The sequence below is a fragment of the Chlamydotis macqueenii genome, chromosome 1, assembly GCF_036417535.1.
Source record: "Chlamydotis macqueenii isolate bChlMac1 chromosome 1, bChlMac1.mat, whole genome shotgun sequence".
Lineage (NCBI taxonomy): Eukaryota > Metazoa > Chordata > Aves > Otidiformes > Otididae > Chlamydotis > Chlamydotis macqueenii.
The window spans coordinates 22,036,726-22,055,003 of NC_141556.1; the positions used below are offsets into that span (position 1 = coordinate 22,036,726).

General features: G+C 39.7%; 1 protein-coding gene across 1 annotated transcript in view; it reads left to right on the forward strand.

Moving 5' to 3' along the window:
• The window catches only part of TRABD (TraB domain containing), a 34,378-nt gene extending 16,500 nt beyond the window's left edge, over nucleotides 1-17,878 (forward strand). The window contains exons 6-10 of the mRNA XM_086747016.1: nucleotides 5,054-5,164; nucleotides 6,283-6,422; nucleotides 8,169-8,341; nucleotides 10,912-11,023; nucleotides 13,286-17,878. Coding sequence (XP_086603142.1) covers nucleotides 5,054-5,164; nucleotides 6,283-6,422; nucleotides 8,169-8,341; nucleotides 10,912-11,023; nucleotides 13,286-13,463 — 714 coding nt within the window. The 3' untranslated portion in view covers nucleotides 13,464-17,878. The remainder of the gene's footprint in view (nucleotides 1-5,053; nucleotides 5,165-6,282; nucleotides 6,423-8,168; nucleotides 8,342-10,911; nucleotides 11,024-13,285) is intronic.
• Nucleotides 17,879-18,278: the final 400 nt, after the last annotated feature.

Here is an 18,278-nt window from a genome sequence, read left to right on the forward strand (position 1 = left end):
TTCAGCTGAGGTCGTCTTTTCATAACAGGATTGTTCAAGTAGTTGTTAATCTCAGCAGGAATCCTCCTGGGTTTAACAGTTGCTCCGTTTGCAGGACACAAGTCTAACTTTGTAATTGCAGTGCTCTGCTAATATGTTTAAATATGATCATTATTCCTGCAATCTGCATCACAGCTGTTTAGGGAGGACTTAATTTTGGTGTTGTCTGTCATGATCTGTTTAGTTGCATTCCTTCTTCATCCTAGTGTGTTTCTTTCTTTTTAACTCTCATCCACTTGTCTTTCTCATTTACAGTAGATCTTGAGGGAGATTTTTTAAAAATTTGGGCTGGAAAGTGTAGAATTCTATTCAAATTATAACTACTGTGGCAGTTTGATGCCATCTGGCATGCGTGCACAAAAGAAGTGTTGCCCTGTATTTTTTCAGTTTCTCCCAGTTAGCTTGTATTTAATTAATTTTAAGTTAGGCACAGTGAAACAGTACAAAGTTTACTTAAAAAATGATAGGACATTTGATTAGAATGGCTGTATGTGGTCAATAGTAAAGAGGGTTTCCAGTGTCCAGTTGAATGAAGAAACTCAGATCGTTATTTTGGTTGTGCGATGCAGTAGTTATATATTAGAATTGTTTTATTGCTGTAACTGGGGAATTTCCAGGATTGTACCCCTCATAAGAATATAATCTACATCCATGCAGAAGCACTTGCAGTGGCTAGGGGCTAGTTTACGTGTGTGTGTGTATACACATTGTGTCTTAGTGCAGCCTTTCTGACTTGTAGAGTTAGGCAATAGTCAGTCTTTCCTGTTTTCTTTATTTATGTCCTATTAAAGGGAAACAACATTGCAAAACGCTTGCATATTGCATGAATTATTGCATCCATCTGTCTATTTTAGATAAGGTGGACTGTTCTGATGCATGTAGCCAAAAGAACGTGTGTTCCCAACAACCAGAGCAGCATAGCTGAGGTCTTCTGACCTCGTAAACAGGCACAGAAGCCTTTTTTTTTTTTTTTTTTTTAATATCAAAGCTAAATGCAACAGTTTTTGCTGTGCTTATCTGTTAAGAGGAAAAGGACAATTAAAATAGCAGCTTTTTTCTCTGTGATGTAAATTTATGTTGACAGCTTTGTAATTAGCACTTCCTACCAGGGCTTGAAGTGATCTTGTGTGCAGACCATAGGAAATGCAGACTGTGTTGGCTCCAAAGCCAGAGAATAACACAGAGATCCTTCCTACTGTTACAGCTCAATCTTAGTCTCCTTTGTCACCAGGGATAATGCAAATAATAATATAATTTTTACATTGTGCCTTTTAAATAATATATGTATCTGTCTATAGTCTCAACCAAAAAAAAACCCAACTTCCCCCTTTGATTCAGTAGCAGCATGGGTTATATAGGGAAAACCAGGAAAAACAGTTCAACTGTCTCATGCTAAATTGTAGTGTCTTTGTTTTTCTCTAGTAAAAGTGACCCAGCTGATAAGTTGCTTAGTCATGCTTCAGTTGCCCTCTCATTGAAATACGCATTCAGGCCCAAAAGCTACACCAAAAATCAGAACGGCTTGTAACTTTCATCCTGGAGTATCAAATTAGGAAAAGAAAATTGTGTCTTTTTATAATCACTTGTACAAATCTTAAGCAGTAAAATTGCACTTCATTGCTCTTAATTGAGGTTGGAAACTGAGCAGTGTTAAAATGAAATGATTACACACTCGCAGTGGGTCACTGGCATTCACAACTTATCAAGCAACTGTTGCGGGTGAAAAACAGCCTTCCCCCAGCGCCTCCTTGAATTTCAAAACCCTCACAGTTGTTTGCAGAGAGCTACCTGTTTGCTTTCCGTTAAGCAATGCAACACAGTGCAAACTAGCGTCTGGCTCAAATGCAGGTAGCGGAGATGTGCAGTAACAGTTGGTTTAAACAAAACTGGTGACACATAAATTTTGTCTTACCTTCTCCGCAGGCTTCCTGTTTCCAGTGTCCCTTCTGTGTCCGTAACATGGCCGCAGTCTGAACAGGGCTCTAACTGCATTGTGTCCCTGTGTGGCTGTATGATTGCTAGACCTGACACAGAGAAGGAGTTGAGAAACCTTGTTCTGGAGCACAGAAGAAAGGGCTGGTGGCAGCAAAATCTTAGCTCAGCCTCACTGTTTTTGTAAGCTGCTCCTTTAGGCTGAAGTTACCTGTGCACGAATATGTTCTAATGTGTTTGGTTTTTTTTAATACTTCTAGCCAGTGAAAAAGCTCTCATTTTGCACTGCGTAATACAGCCCTCCATGTTTAGGTAATCTACAGGATTGTTCTGTTAAATAAATCGGATATAATGTGAATTGGTAGATGATGGGAATATCCATATGGACAGGAGCAGGCTGCTGTCACTTGCTACCTTCACTTGCGCTTTAGAGTCGAACCTCCCGTGTTCTTGCAGCAGTAGGAAAACCAGTTCCAGGCTCCAGGTGGCAAGGCTGCATTTGCACAGGGCTATGTCTGTGGGAATTAAGGTTTTTAAGAGAAGAAATCCAGAGGACTACAATACAAACTGTTTGTTTCTGCCCACAGTTCTGCAGTTAGTGCTAGGTCTGTGACTTGTTAAACAGCCAAAGAGTAGCCCCAGGGCCCCCTCCTTAGGCTGTGTTCCCGCAGTAGTATAAGCGGTTCTGTGCTGAGTCCAGTGGAAGATTTCTCTGCTTCAGAAGCCCTCTGGCAGCTGCCAATAACAGATGCCTGGGGGAAGACATTAGAACCTGCAATCATACCTTGCATGCCTGTTCCTCTCTCTTCCTGTCCTTTTCACTGTCTCCACGCTAGTCATGGTGTCCCATAGAGTGTATCTTCCTCAGTCATCCTTTCCCGAGCCTCATGAGTATTTAATATGTTTCATCTCTTCTCTTATGTTTGGTATTTCCTTTTGCATTTTCCAGTTCAGGTATCTTGTTTTCAAGACAGGAGTCTGCTAAAGGTCATACAGCAGCACATTGATGTTTCTGTTTTGTTCCTTTCCTGGTAATCCCTCTCACTCTCCTTGCTTTCTGACTGCTATTGAATACTGGGCTGCTAGAATCGGTATTTTGCTTTCTCTCTCCTGTGCACTAATAGCTCTGCATCCCTCTACCTGTGCAGTTCACTTTCCTTCTACTTGTGCATTGCTTTGTGTTTATGGCTGTTGCATCTGATCTGTGAAGTTACTGCCAGCCACTCAGGAATTAATGTCCTTTTGTAGTCAGTTATCCTTTATCTGACATTTAATAATCTGGTGTTGATGACAGCCTCTTTTACTGTTTTGCTCCCATCATTTTTTGTACATTTTGCTCTTTATCCCCTAACACTTTCTGGCTGGCCAGTTTTTGCTGGTTGCTGCTACATACGGCTCCTTGTCACATCACCTTGATGCTGAGCAAATATGGCAGGCACTGAGTTTGATGCAGGTTAAGAGCACAGATGACTCAGACACACTTCAAAGATGCATCCCTCTGTTAGCCAGCAGGGTGAATCTTTCTGTCACAGTGTAAAAATGCAACTTCAAATACATCAATCCTGAAGCAGAGATCAGCCAGCAAATAACCTCAGGCTGCATTATCCTAGGTTGGGTGGGGTTTTTTTTTTTTGTTTGCTGTGAGCATTTTTTCTGAACTTCTGGAAACCTTTGTCCCTCAGGCTTTTGAACTGCATCTCAAGGATGCTGAAAACCTTTTTTTCTCACTGCCCTCTTTCTTCCTTGTCTCAACCCAGGAGCCCAGTGCTGTATCTTTCTGCCATGCTTGCTAGCTTGTAGCATAAAGCAGATAATCAAATGGCTTTAAAAATAGCCCCTCTCTTTTGCCAGTTCTGGTCCTCAGTGCCTATTCGGTCCACTTAACTGTAGCCTTTGGAGAGGTCACACAGGCATCAGATCTGGCACAGGGTGGGTTATTTGAGCATGGTCCTGGGAACAAGGAATGGAGACCAAGACCTTCCTCTGGTAACTTCAAGCAGTTACATTAACTCAAGCTATCCCATGTAACCTCATCTTCAGTTGCATGAAATTGGTGATATAGCAGGAAATTAACCTTTGGTGAGAGAAGGGGGAATGCCCCTTTTGATAGCAGTATGGACTGATGCCAAATTGGAGGACATGCGTAGCCAGAGTATAGATTACACCTGGGGACAGGTAACATTCAGCTGCTGAGTCTTAGTTATAAGAACAACTTGTTGAGGATGGCCAGAGCTGGACAGAAGGAACAGCTCTGAATGGATTTGTTTGAGATGTGTTTTCATTCCTTCTTTTTGTTAAAGGATAGGTAAGGGAAATTTTGCATAAGTATATATAGGAGATTTTTTTTTTCTTTTTAAAAAGAAAAGTCTTGATTTTAGGTCTCTGTTTAAAAAAAAAAAAGGAAAAATAGAAGAGGCCTTCAGTCTGCTTGTGGGAGTGAGTTATACTCAAGACTGAGGTCTTTTCTAGGGTCTTCTGTGGTGAAGTCATGCACAGCAATTTCTTGCACAACACTAGATTCTCTGTGTTTCTGCATCTGTTAACCTAGTCAGTCCTTAGCCTAGGGTTTCCCAGGATTGTGGAAGTGTTCATCATTAGACCACTAGCTATTTCCCTTTCAGTATCTCTAAAATGTGACATTCACTGTACCTTCAATGGGATGTACTCTTGTGGTCCCGCTTCTTTGTAACCAGATAGATCAAGCAAAACTAAATGCGCAGTATGAGCTGTTTTACCATTCAGCCACTTTCTTCAAGCAAGTGGAGTAAATATAGACTGAGTTAAGTCTGGCTGCCCTCCTTTCTTTTCTTAACTCTGCCATACATTTTTGTTGAAAGGGGGAATACACCGAAGTGAAAGTTTGTATCACAACTGATACAAACTGCAATAAAAGAGTTGTATTGATCAGTGAATTGGCTCCAAAAGGTAGCTTCAGTGCTGCTTCTTCACTAAGATAATTAAAGTTTTTTTTCATGACTGTGAATAGTGCATTTGTCTTCTGAGAAATCCACACACAGCTTGTTGATTTTCTTTTTTTTTTTTTTTTTTTTTTTCTTTAATGTTTTTCTTCTTCTTCTGCCAGAATGGAGTCATGTCTGGATTGATGCAAATGCTGCTTCTGAAGGTTTCTGCTCACATCACAGAACAGCTGGGAATGGCCCCAGGAGGAGAATTCAGGGAGGCTTTCAAAGAGGTGCGAACTTGAAACGGTTTTTCTGAGGTCAAGTTATACTGGCCTTTTGCTCCCAGAGTCGAACTAAATAAAACCATTTGATAGTGACTAGAAAAGAGCGCTCTGGCCACACTTGTGCTGAAGCCTTTGAAGCAGTAAGAATCATCTTCAGCTTCAAAGTGCACTTAAAAGTACAGAGGTTTGTAGCCCTGAGTGGCATGAAAGCAACTCCAAAAAGGCTTCAAATGATAAAGAGTTTTTCCTAATTATATTTCTGATGGCATTTGTTTTCATTTCATTAATTATTGATTTGTTTTGTTCCTGTTAAATAATTAGTTCTGAATTCTGGATATGGATCATGGTACCACTGCTGGTGGTGTCAGGGTTTCAGGCTGTGAAAACCAGTTCTAAATTAATGAGATCTAAGGCATTAACCTAGAAGAATATTTGGGGAAGTAAAACACCTTACTGGTCTGTTAGTCTTATCTGGTCTTTTAACATTCCCTTTTTTACTACTGCCAGCTGTGATACTGGGAAGTAAATAGTAGCTAGACTTCTACACTTTACATCACAGCTACTCCTTTTTTTTTTGTTTGTTTGGGAATACTGAGACACTGTTTTCACTGCATGTGTAAAGAATATTTGCTACAAAGCCAAAATATTTTTTGATGTTGAAGTATGACATTACTTGCTATTTTTTTTAAGATACCTTGTATAACACAATAAAACAAGGCCTTCCAGTACCTAAAGGGGGCCTACAGGAAGAATGGGGAGAAACTCTTCAGTAGGCCTGTTGTGGCAGGACAAGGGGTAATGGTTTCAAAATAGAAGGAGGTAGATTCAGATTAGATATTAGGAAAAAAAATGTTTACGATGAGGGTGGTGGAACACTGGAACAGGTTGCCCAGAGAGGTGGTGGATGCCCCATCCCTGGAAACATTCAAGACCAGGTTGGATGAAGCTCTGAGCAACCTGATCTTGTTGGAGATGTCTCTGCTTTTTGCAGGGGGGTTGGACTAGGTGACCTTTAAAGGTCCCTTCCAGCCCTAACTATTCTATGATTCTAAATGTTCTCTTAATACGTGTGTACTGTGCTGCAGTATGAAATGTTGACTAGTGATTTGTATCTTCTTTTTCAGGCCAGTAAAGTACCTTTCTGTAAATTCCATCTTGGAGACCGACCCATCCCTGTTACATTTAAGAGAGCAATTGCTGCACTTTCTTTCTGGCAAAAAGTCAAGCTTGCCTGGGGCCTTTGCTTCTTATCGGACCCAATCAGGTATGAATGAGCATCATATATGTTTATTGGGCTGAGTTGTTCAGTTCTTTGGTTTAACTTAGTAGGAGCTGGAGGTCCTTGGTTCCCAGCCTGATGCAGTGAAACTTGGAGTTAGTGAGAAGGATAAATCCACAAACTACTCTGCAATATCTCATATTTTTTTGAAAGAAGGCTGGCTTTCTGATCTTGTTCCAGCTCTTTATTTAATTGTGTTTTGATACATTACTTCCAGGTGAAGTGGAAGACTTGATGCTAGAGAATTCCTAGGGTACTTAGGAAAAAACTTTTTTAATTTTTTTTTTTTTTTAATGCAGAAAATAAAATCTTTTCCACTACTGTGTGTGGATACTGTAAATAGAAGACAGTAGGGCCTTGGTATGCTAATTTATACTTCCTTAAGATTTCCAAAGGACTTGGGCCTGCTGTGCTAAGTCAGATCTGGATCAGGGCAGCTTGAGAACTGAATCTGCTTTGAACAGACTCAGAAGCTCGAAGTTAAGCCAAGGGGAGATCTCTTGCTCCACGTACTTCCCCTACCTTTAAAGGGGATGAACTGTTTTTGTGTTTCCAAGAGAGGGTTCTTGAAAAACTCCCAGTACTTGGTAGTTCCTTTATCCTCCATCGAAGCTTCCCACAGAATCCTTCTCAGCTGAGCTCTGAGCAAGGTGAAGTTTGCTCTTCTAAAATCTAAAACCTTTCTCTTAGTGCTAGTCTTCAGCATGCTCAGCAGGATTCCAAACTCCACAATATTGTGATGACTGCAGCCAAGGCTGTCAGTAACAGAGATATGTGCGCAGAGGCTGAAAAAGAAAGGTGTTTATAATCGGGAGGTTATTGGAGGGAGGGTAGTATTGTGCACCCAGCTATCAACATCAGTTTCTATGGAAAATGGAGTAATAATTCATGATCAAATTTTTGTCAGTGATGACATTTCTATGATCTGTGGAAAGCTAGCAATGAAATTCTCCTTTTGGTTGCACTGTTGACATTTGTAGTGTCCTTTTGATCTTGGAAACTACAGAAAGCACGTTTGGCATCATTCTTCAGTAGACAGCCGTGCAAAAATGGATAATTCTATTGCAACAAACTATGACTGTACCACAGCTATGGGTGCAAACAGACGATTAACAGCACCTATAAAAATGTAAAAGCTCATTACATTTACTCCTGCAATTTTTATTTGTTTATCTCCTGCCCATTTCCTATTATTCTGCTCAGGGAATTGTTTTATAACTTTGACTTCCCTCCTGAAGACTTATGATTGGCACTAAGAACCCGCAGAATTCCTTCCGTCCCATCAAACTGTGCCTGACAGTGTGCCTTTTTGTTCCTTAAATAGAGCCTCTGTGTGTTCAGTGATCAGATCTGCTTCCTTGGGAGTGCTCTGTGTTGTCATTTCTAAGCTTATTAATACACTCGGAAAGTGGGGCACCATGATAACTATTTCCTTTGAAGCCCTAGAGCTTTTGCTCAGTTGAGTTAGCTTGCAAACTATGAAGGGTAGAAATTCAGTTGAACTGTGTAAAGGCAAATGACGTCTCTTCTGTCCCTTTGCCTCACTGTAGGGGCATTGTTAAGTATCCAGTTTTACAGGTTTAGGGAGATTGTTTTGCTTTTGGAGAGGAGAGCTGTAGAGCGTGGGTTTAGGTGAATAATGTGAATAATAGCCAGTTGGTTTTGTTCATTGGTTTGTCTGTATTGGGCTTTAAAAGCATAACAGATACTGAGAACTTACCTTTTTTTCAGTAAAGATGATGTGGAGAAGTGCAAACAGAAGGACTTACTGGAGCAGATGATGGCAGAAATGATTGGAGAATTCCCTGATCTTCATCGAACGATTGTCTCGGAACGAGATGTTTACTTGACCTACATGCTGAAGCAAGCAGCAAAGCAGATAGAACTACCTCGAGCTTCAGAAAGTAATTCTTTTAAAGCAGATATCCTAACTAGCAAGCTGTTCTTTGCATACTAGTCCAAAGTTCAGTTCTTCTCGGGAAATCGGGGATGTTCTTTTCATGTGTGCCACATGTCACTTAAGATTACAGTGCTTAAAACATTTAAAAGGGATATTACTCTTCTGTTGCAACCATCTAGAGCAGTAGACTCCAAATTATGATTCCTTTCTCCCTCATTGTGCTGTTTAAAACTGAAAATACTACTTAGCCTGACAACTTTTTCAAAAGGCAGGCATCTGGTATTGCGGCACAGCATGGGACAGTCTGGGCTTCTGTTGTCTGTCTCACTTCCACCATCTTATCTCACCAAATCCGTTGTCATCACTAGCTGCTGAGGAACACATTTCTTGCTAAATTGCCCCTAAGTTGAATTTTCTTCATACTTTGCGTATTATAAATTGGGCTGCTAGGAACCCTGATGATGTGGCAGTGACAATGAAACGTGTGACTGCATATTTCAGCAAGATGTAAGCATACAGAATTGCATTTCTCTAGCTTTTGGAAGTATTTAGCTGCCATGTGATCTGTGTGCCCTGCCATAAGCATGTTGAGATATGGGTTACCTGTTATTTGCTATCTTAGGGAAGATACTGTTCATAATAATTTCAGCGCAGACGTCTGGTGCTGTCTTGTGATTGAAAAAATAGCAAAGGGGATTGCACTTGTGTTCTTGCGTCTCCTTTGCCTAATGTTACCTCAATGCTGCCTTCATAAAAGTTGTCCAAGCACACAGGAGTTCCTGTTGGCTCAGCTGATACTGCTGAAAGAGGCACAGATGCATTCAGTTACTTGGTCCAAAGAACAGGTTGAAAATTTAGTTTTATTGTTGGTTCTGGCTAAGTCATGAGCTGCAAGAGGAATTGTTTAGCACTCCCCTGCTCTCTTTTTTTTTTTTTTTTTTTTTTTTTCCTCTTTTCCACTTTAAATCTACCTTCTCAAAAGCTCAGTCTCTGGATCACCAGTTTAGTGAATGCCTGTGAAATTGGAAGGGGTTTATATGCATTATGAAGTGCTTAAAATAGAAGATGAGACCATGAAAGACAAGAACGTGAGGGACTACCTGACTGATAGTTATGTGTCTCTGTCTCTTAGTTAACAAGAGACAGTGCCAGAGACAGTTTGGTTTAGAAGCTGTGCATTTATATATTATATACCTATAATCTGTTCTATACATTCATGCTCACAAGAGGGAAAAAAAAAGCCAAATTATATACTTAAGATTAATAGTAAAATCCAAAACCCCACAATTCAAATGAGCAGAAATAGAACATCATCTTTATTGTCCAGATGGTTTGCTGTTGTAGGGACATAGTAAGCGGAAGTTCCTGGACACTGCAGCACTCAAATATACATTTGGTCTGATATATTCCTAAACTAGGTCTGATTTGTTCCTAGCCTTTGTCTAACTATTTGCCTCGGTGAACTTTTCCAAAGAGCTTGCAAATGAAACTTTCTCATTTAGTTTTTCATTCTGTCTTTACTCCACACAAAATACTCTGAGAGGGGGGATAAAATTTTCTTCTGGGGCTAAATTTCAGTCAGGGCTTTAAACATTACTGGTGTCATCTTTGAATCCTGCCCAGAAGCAGACAGGAACATACGGGTGGAGGTTGGAGTGGATGTGATGTGCTGTGGACAGCCCTGAGGTGCTGTGCTCTGCCTCTGTTGTAGTTGCAGCTCTGATTGAGAGCAACCCTAGAACAGGCTGAGAAAAGGCAAGTCCAAAGAAACAGTTTTGAAAATGTATATAATAGTTATAGCATTTTCAAATAAATTTTCCCTGTAGGAAAGCAGCCTAATTACTATTACTTTGAAAGTTTTTCTGTTAATTATTTTTATTGTGTCATGGTGCCATTTTTTTCATTGAGGGAGAGGTAATCCCAAAACCTTCAGGAACCATTTTAACTCCCACTGGGTGTTGTGGAATTTAGATGGTAAATGGGAGGTGAGGGTGAGAGCTGGCATGTGTTGCCACGGTCTAATGGTGACTGGCTAGCTGCTGCACGAGTGGTACAGGTTTTGCTGTTACTTGCTGAGGCCAGATCTGTTACAGTATAGTTAATAGGGGCAGGTGTCGTCCGGAGCGCTGTTCATTCTGCTTGTTAGCCCAGGTCTTGTCACAATTTGGATGTGTGCCAGCTGCCACTGTCCAAACTGGTCAAGAAAGCTCTTTGTTCAGCTCTTTGTTTCCTTCCACATAGGGAAGGAAATAAATTAATTTAGCTTGCATCTGCTGAGCCTCTTACCCTGAGGCTGGAGTATGAACCTTGGCTAGGTCTGTTTACTGAAACAAACATTTCCTGAAAATCCAGAAATGGTGCTGATTTTTTTTTTTTTTTCCAGACTTTCAACATAAGAGGCAGTTGGTGAGATGAGTATTAACTTTTAGTATGTAACAGAGCTTTAATATCTAGTAGTAAGAGTCTCTACCTCTTGGAAAATTCTGTTTTGTAATCTCATACATTGCCTGTTTATTTATAGTTTGAAATTAGTTCTTTTACTGATATGTTCCTCTGTTTCAATCTCTTTCTCAGCTGAACCTAGAAGATACATCCCAGCTGTTGTAGTTGGTGTTGTTGGGATGGGTCATGTACCTGGAATTGAAAAGAACTGGAACTCTGACTTAAACATCCAGGAAATAATGAGGTAACGGTGATCCTTTCCTACGTGTTGATATAACAGGTTCCCTTGCTAAAAGACAGCAATAACTGATTTGTTTGGGATTTTTTTGGTTGCTTGTCACAACTTCAAGAAACATCACTACTGTCATCACTGCGTTGTCAGCTCACTGACTTACTATGCAGTGCTTGCAGATTGTGCTTACAGCAAAGAAAAAGAAAATATCAAAGGAAAAAAGTAAATAGTTGGATATTAGGGAAGAAGAGATTAGAAAATGCCTTTGCCTAGAAAAAAAAATTTATTGATCCACATTTAAGGCTTTTAAAATGAGAATTCAAATGAGGTCTGTAAAAGATGGTGAAAACAAAAACAGGCTTCCAGTCTAGCTTAAGTAAATATAAACTGTTGGATTCAAAGCTTTTGTTGTGTCAGGAGACTGCTGGCTCTGGCAAGCTTACGATCACAGTTGCTTATAACCTATTTTTAACTGCATGTATAAGTAATAACATGTTTTAATGTGTATACCTAAATATGGGCTGATTTAAGCCACATATCTGGTGAACTCTCACTCCAACAAACATGCTTTGTAAAAGAAGGAATTGAAGAACCAAAATGTTCAGACTATGTGTATCCTAGAAAGCCACAGAGGTCAGGACTTCAGAAAATGTAGGAGGGATTATAGTACGACTTGGTAGTACTGGTCTGTGCTGGTTTGGGATAATATAGCCTTTCAAATATTAGCACTGTATCTTATCACATCCGTTCACTGTGTTTATGTAAGCACCTCACCCATCTCTTCAGAGGCTCTGAAAAACAGAAAAGACTATGTCCTGCCTAAATGGTGTATTTGGGCATCTAAAATACAATTTAGGGATACTTGGCGTCTGGATCCAAGAATGCAATGTACAGAAGCCCTCCCTAGCCATTGGTAGGTCTTTTTCAGGGCTAAGCCTTGCCTGGAGTCACAAGCTAGATGTCCATGTTTACCCTCATAAATAATCTGTAGAATGCGGTTGCCCAAATCAGTGTAATTATACGGTTGATGTTGGTTGCATCACTGACATTACAGAACTGAGACTCGTTTCTTGTTAAACTTTTTTACTCTTCATGCTGCTGCACTGCAGTTGCAGAGCAGAGTTACAGGGAGGGGTTTGTGTGTTAGTTGTTGTCACCTCTCTAAAGTGAAAAGTTCTTAAGACTTACGGGTATTTAGGTAGGTTTACAAGTTGCAAAGTGATCTTGGAAGTTGTCTGGATAGAAACATACACATTTCTCAGACTTCCAGTTTTTAAGGTCATGCATTGAACCTGAGTCTGAGCAGACCTTACTATTTGCTTCAGATTGTTATGAATTGATTTTTCTGTTTTGCACTGAGGGCCTGGAATTGAGAAAGAATAGGTAGAGAAGCATGTAAGAAGGTATAAAGGGATGCCTTTACCTCATTCTTTGTTCAATGTGTACACTCTTTTAAAAGTCTTCCTGTATATTCCCTTAACATGCAAAATCTTGCCAGTAATTAACTTTGCCCTAGTGCGAGCACATGGAGCTAAACTCAGTCTAGTTGTATCCTACTTTCAGTGCATCTCACCTGATTTGAGCGTGCCCATAGTGTTTTTGCAGCACTGTAACTGATTGCTTCTGAATACATTAGAAACATTTTCTAGATATAAATAAATGAGAACTTGTGGCTTCTTTGAAATGACATGCAGAGATCTCTCTGTCATCTGTGAGAGGATTATCTGAGTTGCAGTGTAGGCATGCCATGGGTGCAGGGCCAGCTGCTAGTGAAGGTGCAGGGCTATGTGTGCATGCAACTGCGCTTTCAAAGCCAGCTTTATTTTGAAGGTAATATGAACTGTTTGCTTCATACACTAAGTTAATAAGACTGCTTGAAGGCAGGGGTAGACCTGGTGTGCCTGTTGTCTTCTGCCCTCCTGGTTCCAGTGCAGAGACTTTGAAGTGGCTTTGTGGAGATCTCAAAGCCAGCTATACCTGCCAGACCAGAGACAGCTTCATGCAAAGCCTCTCTTGACTTGTCCTCGCTGCCCTCTGCAGAGCTCTGGAGGCCAAAAGCACTGCTTTATTATTATTATTTGTTGTTGTTACTATTTAATTTGGATGTAGCCCTTGAACATGAAAGAGCACGTTGTTCGTTCATGACGCAATCTGTTATCTACAAGTCTCCTGCACTGTAAGGGGGAAGGGGAGAAAAGATCATTGTTTTGCTTGTAAAACGCCTGTTCTTTCAGGTATGCAGGTGTTAACATTGTTTTATGTTTCTTGCTTCAGCGTGCCTCCTCCATCAGCTTCAAGTAAGATTTTCAAATTTGTCATAAAAGCAACGGTTTTTGGACTGATGGGATATGGTTGCTACCGAATAGGTCAAAGGACAGTTCAGTTTATTCTCTCAATGCCAGCAGCACAGAGCTATCTTCAGAAGCTGACAGAAATAAGATCTCAGCATTGAACATCGAGCGGAGGCACTGTGTGCAGAAGGTGGCTGAAAAAGGGTAATAGAGGCAACAAACTGGACTGAAAGAAGAGTGAGATGAAGATTCTAGTCAGAGAGGATTGATGTTGAGCAAAGCCGAATCGCGGTATAATAAGTGATTTGATACTAAAGTTACACCAGCTATGATCTAATGAATAGGTTTGATTCCTGGTAAGTGTGTTGCATGAAACCACATGATTCCAGATTGAGGTAAAAGAAATATGTATGCAAATATATATATTATATATATATATTCTTACTGTATATATAATATATATTACTGATGATGTAGTACAGACAGCTTAAAGAGTGTGTGTTCATGACTTCTTTTCCAGAGGAACAGAACAACACAAAGTCACCTAATTGGCTGCATCCACTCCGAAGTTCAGGGACACTTGTCTTGAGTGATTCTTTGCTTTTTTTTCCATAGGTATAATAATACCTAGTGGTCATTTCTGGTGCCAGACACTTTTACACATAATTTAGAAGGACATCTCAGTGTGTGTTTTATACTTTAAACATTTAGGCTTTTTTAAAACTTAAGAGCTTTCCAAAAATTTCAGAATTGTACAGGCTGTCATACGTACACTGCTCAATTTTTTTACAAGCCTTACTGAAGAACAGGAACGTTGCCTTTAGATCGCATCCCTTGTTACCACCACCAGTTGAGTTGTCTTTCTCCTGCATAGAGAAGGTATAGCCACACCATCAGAATGCAATGTGGTTTGTGTCAGATGTTTACAGGACACTCTGTTCCTTTAGATTAGCTTATTTAAACTGTATTATTTAGCCAAATCCTGCTGGATTCAGTATTGTAAATTTAAGAGACTAGAACTACTGTACAATTGACTTTTGTTTATCGGACCTTTCATTATTGGGATAAGAAGTCTGGAATTGTTATTACCCGCCCCTCATTTTTGATACATGAAAATACTTTATTTATCAATGTAATTTCTCAGTGGATTAATATTTTAATCTATTTAATAGAAAAGCAGTGTTCAATTTAGTTTTTCAAACTAGCTGTAGCATTTTATTTGGTTTATCTGCTATTTATACATAGAATTATGGGTACTTCAGACAGCTGTGATTTTCTTTCTTAATTATCCAGGTCAGCCATCCAGCCATCCATCATTGATCTTTTTTTCAATCCTGGGTTCATACTTCATAGGAATTTCTTTGTACCCTTTATACAGGATTGTCAATGATTGTAAAGTGCCCTCTGCAATCAGCTAGTCCCAGTTCAACAGTACAAATAACTGTAATCATCATATCAAAGTTCTAACCTAATGTATTTGAATGGAAGAGTCCCGTTTGCTCCTCAAGCTCATATACAGTTGCTCATTGCTTAAAGTGACATTTTTACCTGTATGACTTTCTTTTAGGAATGAAAAATAGGAACCAGTGTGTGAGGCAGGAGGAGGAAAAGGAGATGTTGTGTTTTATGTTCCTTTGTTGGTTTTGGTTGGTTCAATAAAATCAACAAACTGCTTTTAGTAGGGTATATTTACAAAGCCTTGTGCTAGAAATCGCCTCATACCGTCTATTGTTTGCTGAAAGTATGTACGTGTATCTTCTGTGCAGTGTTGTCTTTTTCAAGCTTTTTAAATGAAATTAAGGGTCTAATGCTGCTCTCTGATGGCATTGACTTCGCTGGGAGCTGGTCTGTCCATGCAACCTAATGCTTTTCTGCCTTGCACTTTGAAAATTTTATGAGTCCCAGTGCAGCAAATCATTTAAGTCCATGTTTATCTTTAAATCTATTAAATCCAACCTGATCCTGCAGAACTCTTAAGATTATGCTTGGTGCTTTTCTGGATCTGGGCCTTACAGTTGCACAGGGACTAAACCTTAGTGAATGAGAATGGGAACAATTCACACTTCTTGGACACAAAGTGTGAATGATAATACAGAATACAGCAGAGGCAGGTCCTTTTATTTTCCATCTATCGATACTTAAGAAACCACCAGCCATCTCTAGCAAGAGGAAAAGCAGCATTTGTAAACAATTTATAGAAGACTAGAGTGACTGCCTGAATTTTGATTCCTGATTTTTTTTTTTAAGGTTTAATGTATTGTTTACAATTAAGCAGTCCTATTTGAATGATTCTATTACATTTTATGTACATTTTTAAAAGATGAAAGCAAAAGCTTAAGCTCATTCTTCTCCTGGCTTTACTGACATACCAAAAGATTGTTTTGTTGGTTGGTTTTTCTGAGAATTTTTAGCTGGTAGAATTCAATATATTGATGTTTTGCTTTAAGTTATCTACGGATTTTTAAGGTATCTGCAGATATTTTAAAAGCTCTGTAGATCTTTGATATCTGCTCAGGTAATTTTACACAAAGGAAAACAAATCTAAGGAAAATTTTAGATATGAGCCTTAAACTTGGGTGGGACTAATGCTAAATGATTGTCATGGAACATTCTTGCAGACTTAATGTTTTACGCTTTTTAGCCAGAAGTGATTACCATGTAAGTTGTCCACTCATTTTCCAGTTGTTCTCTCCAGTTAATATACTTTAAGTCTATTTTTTTCACTCTTATTTTGACAAAGCATATCAGCAGATTCTTCAAGGAGCCTGTTTGTGGACAGAGAATTTGCAATTTACCTTCCCACTGTTGCCAACTGGACGATCATACGCATGCACTGTTTACTCAGTGGCACTGGAAAGCCTGATGAATTTGCAGAACTAACAGTCCTATGAATCCATACATGACTGCTCAATGTTGTATGTTCAATGTGTTGTACTGTTTATGTAACATAATCAGTGGTTTAGGTCCTTTCTTTTCTGTTCTAGTCAGTCCTTTCAGTGTTAACAGCTTCCTGTAAAATTTAAATATATGTTGAATTGTCCCAGCCCCGCCTCAACCTTATGAAGCCATATTGTATTTTTTTGGTGACATGTACATCTGTTTTATGCATTTGTACATGTGATGTAAATTTGAAGTATTTTTAACAATGTGTGCCTTTACTCTAAAGTGATTTAAAGTAAACAGCGGTATGTTCTATGATATAAAAAATAAAATATTTTAACCACCGTTTCTGTTGAAGGCATTTATTTTTCCTTATTAATCAGTATTATTATTGAGAACAAACACTGGTTAGCTAGATCTAGTACATAATTTCACCATCTAACACTTTTTTTTTAACAAGCAGGTCAGTTGGAGTAAATACCTCCCACTGAGGGGCATCTGAGTTGAGTGTGATGCTGAAATGGGAAACTAGTTACCTACCATATGTAATCGGTTAAGAGAGGAAAGGATGAGTTTCCCTGCCCTGCTGAATGTGGAGGGAGACTGAGTTCTCAATGTGAGTACTGGAATTCAGAGTCCAGAGTTAGGCATGGTGAGTGGACTTGTTGTTGTTGTTGCTTTTGTTTTAATGTCTCTGCAGTGCTCAGTCTTGCAAGGAGCTGATGGCCTTAGTCCCAGTCCAGCAAAGTGCTCAAACACTGGCCTAACATCAGGCACAGTCACGTGTGCTTACAGTGCTGTTCTCTGCATGGGAATTAAAGACCCTTTAAGTGGAAAAGGTTGAATTAGTGGCAAAAAGTTTAGTCTTTCAAATTGAGCCGGGTAAATCAATGACCACTACTTTTTTTTTAAAAGCTATTAATGAGAAGACCTTGTTTTCATACTGAAAGTTGGTACATATCATATGCTGTATTCCATACAGATACTGTACTGGCTGAGTAGTTAACTGATTGTATATTTTGTCAGTCAGTGGGATGTACTTTTTGATTGTACATGGGTGAAACATGGGTTTGCTTGTGCAGTCTAGTTGTCCTTGATCAGGCAAAGTTCCCTTTGGCTGCACTTAGAGCTGTGTCTGCAAAGACGTGCTGGGTAAGCTATTTACATGGAGGGGAAAAAAAAAAAAAAACAAAACAAAACCCAAAACATTTCAATACTGTAGCCAAATACTGCCTATGGGACTGGCAGATGACATGTTGCTGCATAGCAGGTGAGCTATGGAGCACTGCTCAGCCAGGCAGCCTCAGTTTCTCGGCTTGCACACCTGCACGCACACGGAAGGCAGCTGCCTGCTTTCCAGGTGTTGTACTCACAGTGATCCATGCATACTGCTTGCCTAGTTCATGTTTATGATGTGTCTTTCCTATACTGAAAACTGAACCAAATTAAAAAATATATTTTTGAGGTGGATTAATATTGCCCAGATTTCCACTGGAAGCTGTTTTTCTGTGTGTGTATTGTAAAGTATCTAAAAGGCACTGAGAAGTATGTCAAGTTATCTGAAAGTGCCAGGCAGTAGTGGGAACTACACATGGAAAAGAAACAACGCGCTGTCACTTGTGTAACTAGAAGATACTCATGTACATATTTTCCTGTTTCTTTCTAAAACTGAAATAAACTTTTATTTTAGACTTGAGTGTTTTGAGACTGATTTTATTGCAAGATTTGGAAGTTTAAGTGTTAGCAGAAGGGTCACTTTTCCAGCTCTGACTGATGGACAGACTTCAGTGTGGGGCCGAGCCCTCTCGGTTGTGGAAATGTGCATGAAAGACATCAACTGGAGGACACAAGTAGCTGTAAAAATACAAAGCTGAAATTGGGTCTGCTGACCATTCAGGTGCATACAACCACACTGCATATCCCCACAGCAGAAGGTCTTCTGTAGCCGATGACGAAGAGCTGAAGCAGCTGTCCAGTTCAGCAGATCCTTGCTACACCTTGCTTGGTGCTTGCCTTCTGCCTGCTGCAGTCTTAACAATCCAGAGCAAATGAAGCTTTCTATACTTTGGGGAGGTGACAGCAGCAAAGATGGGGTT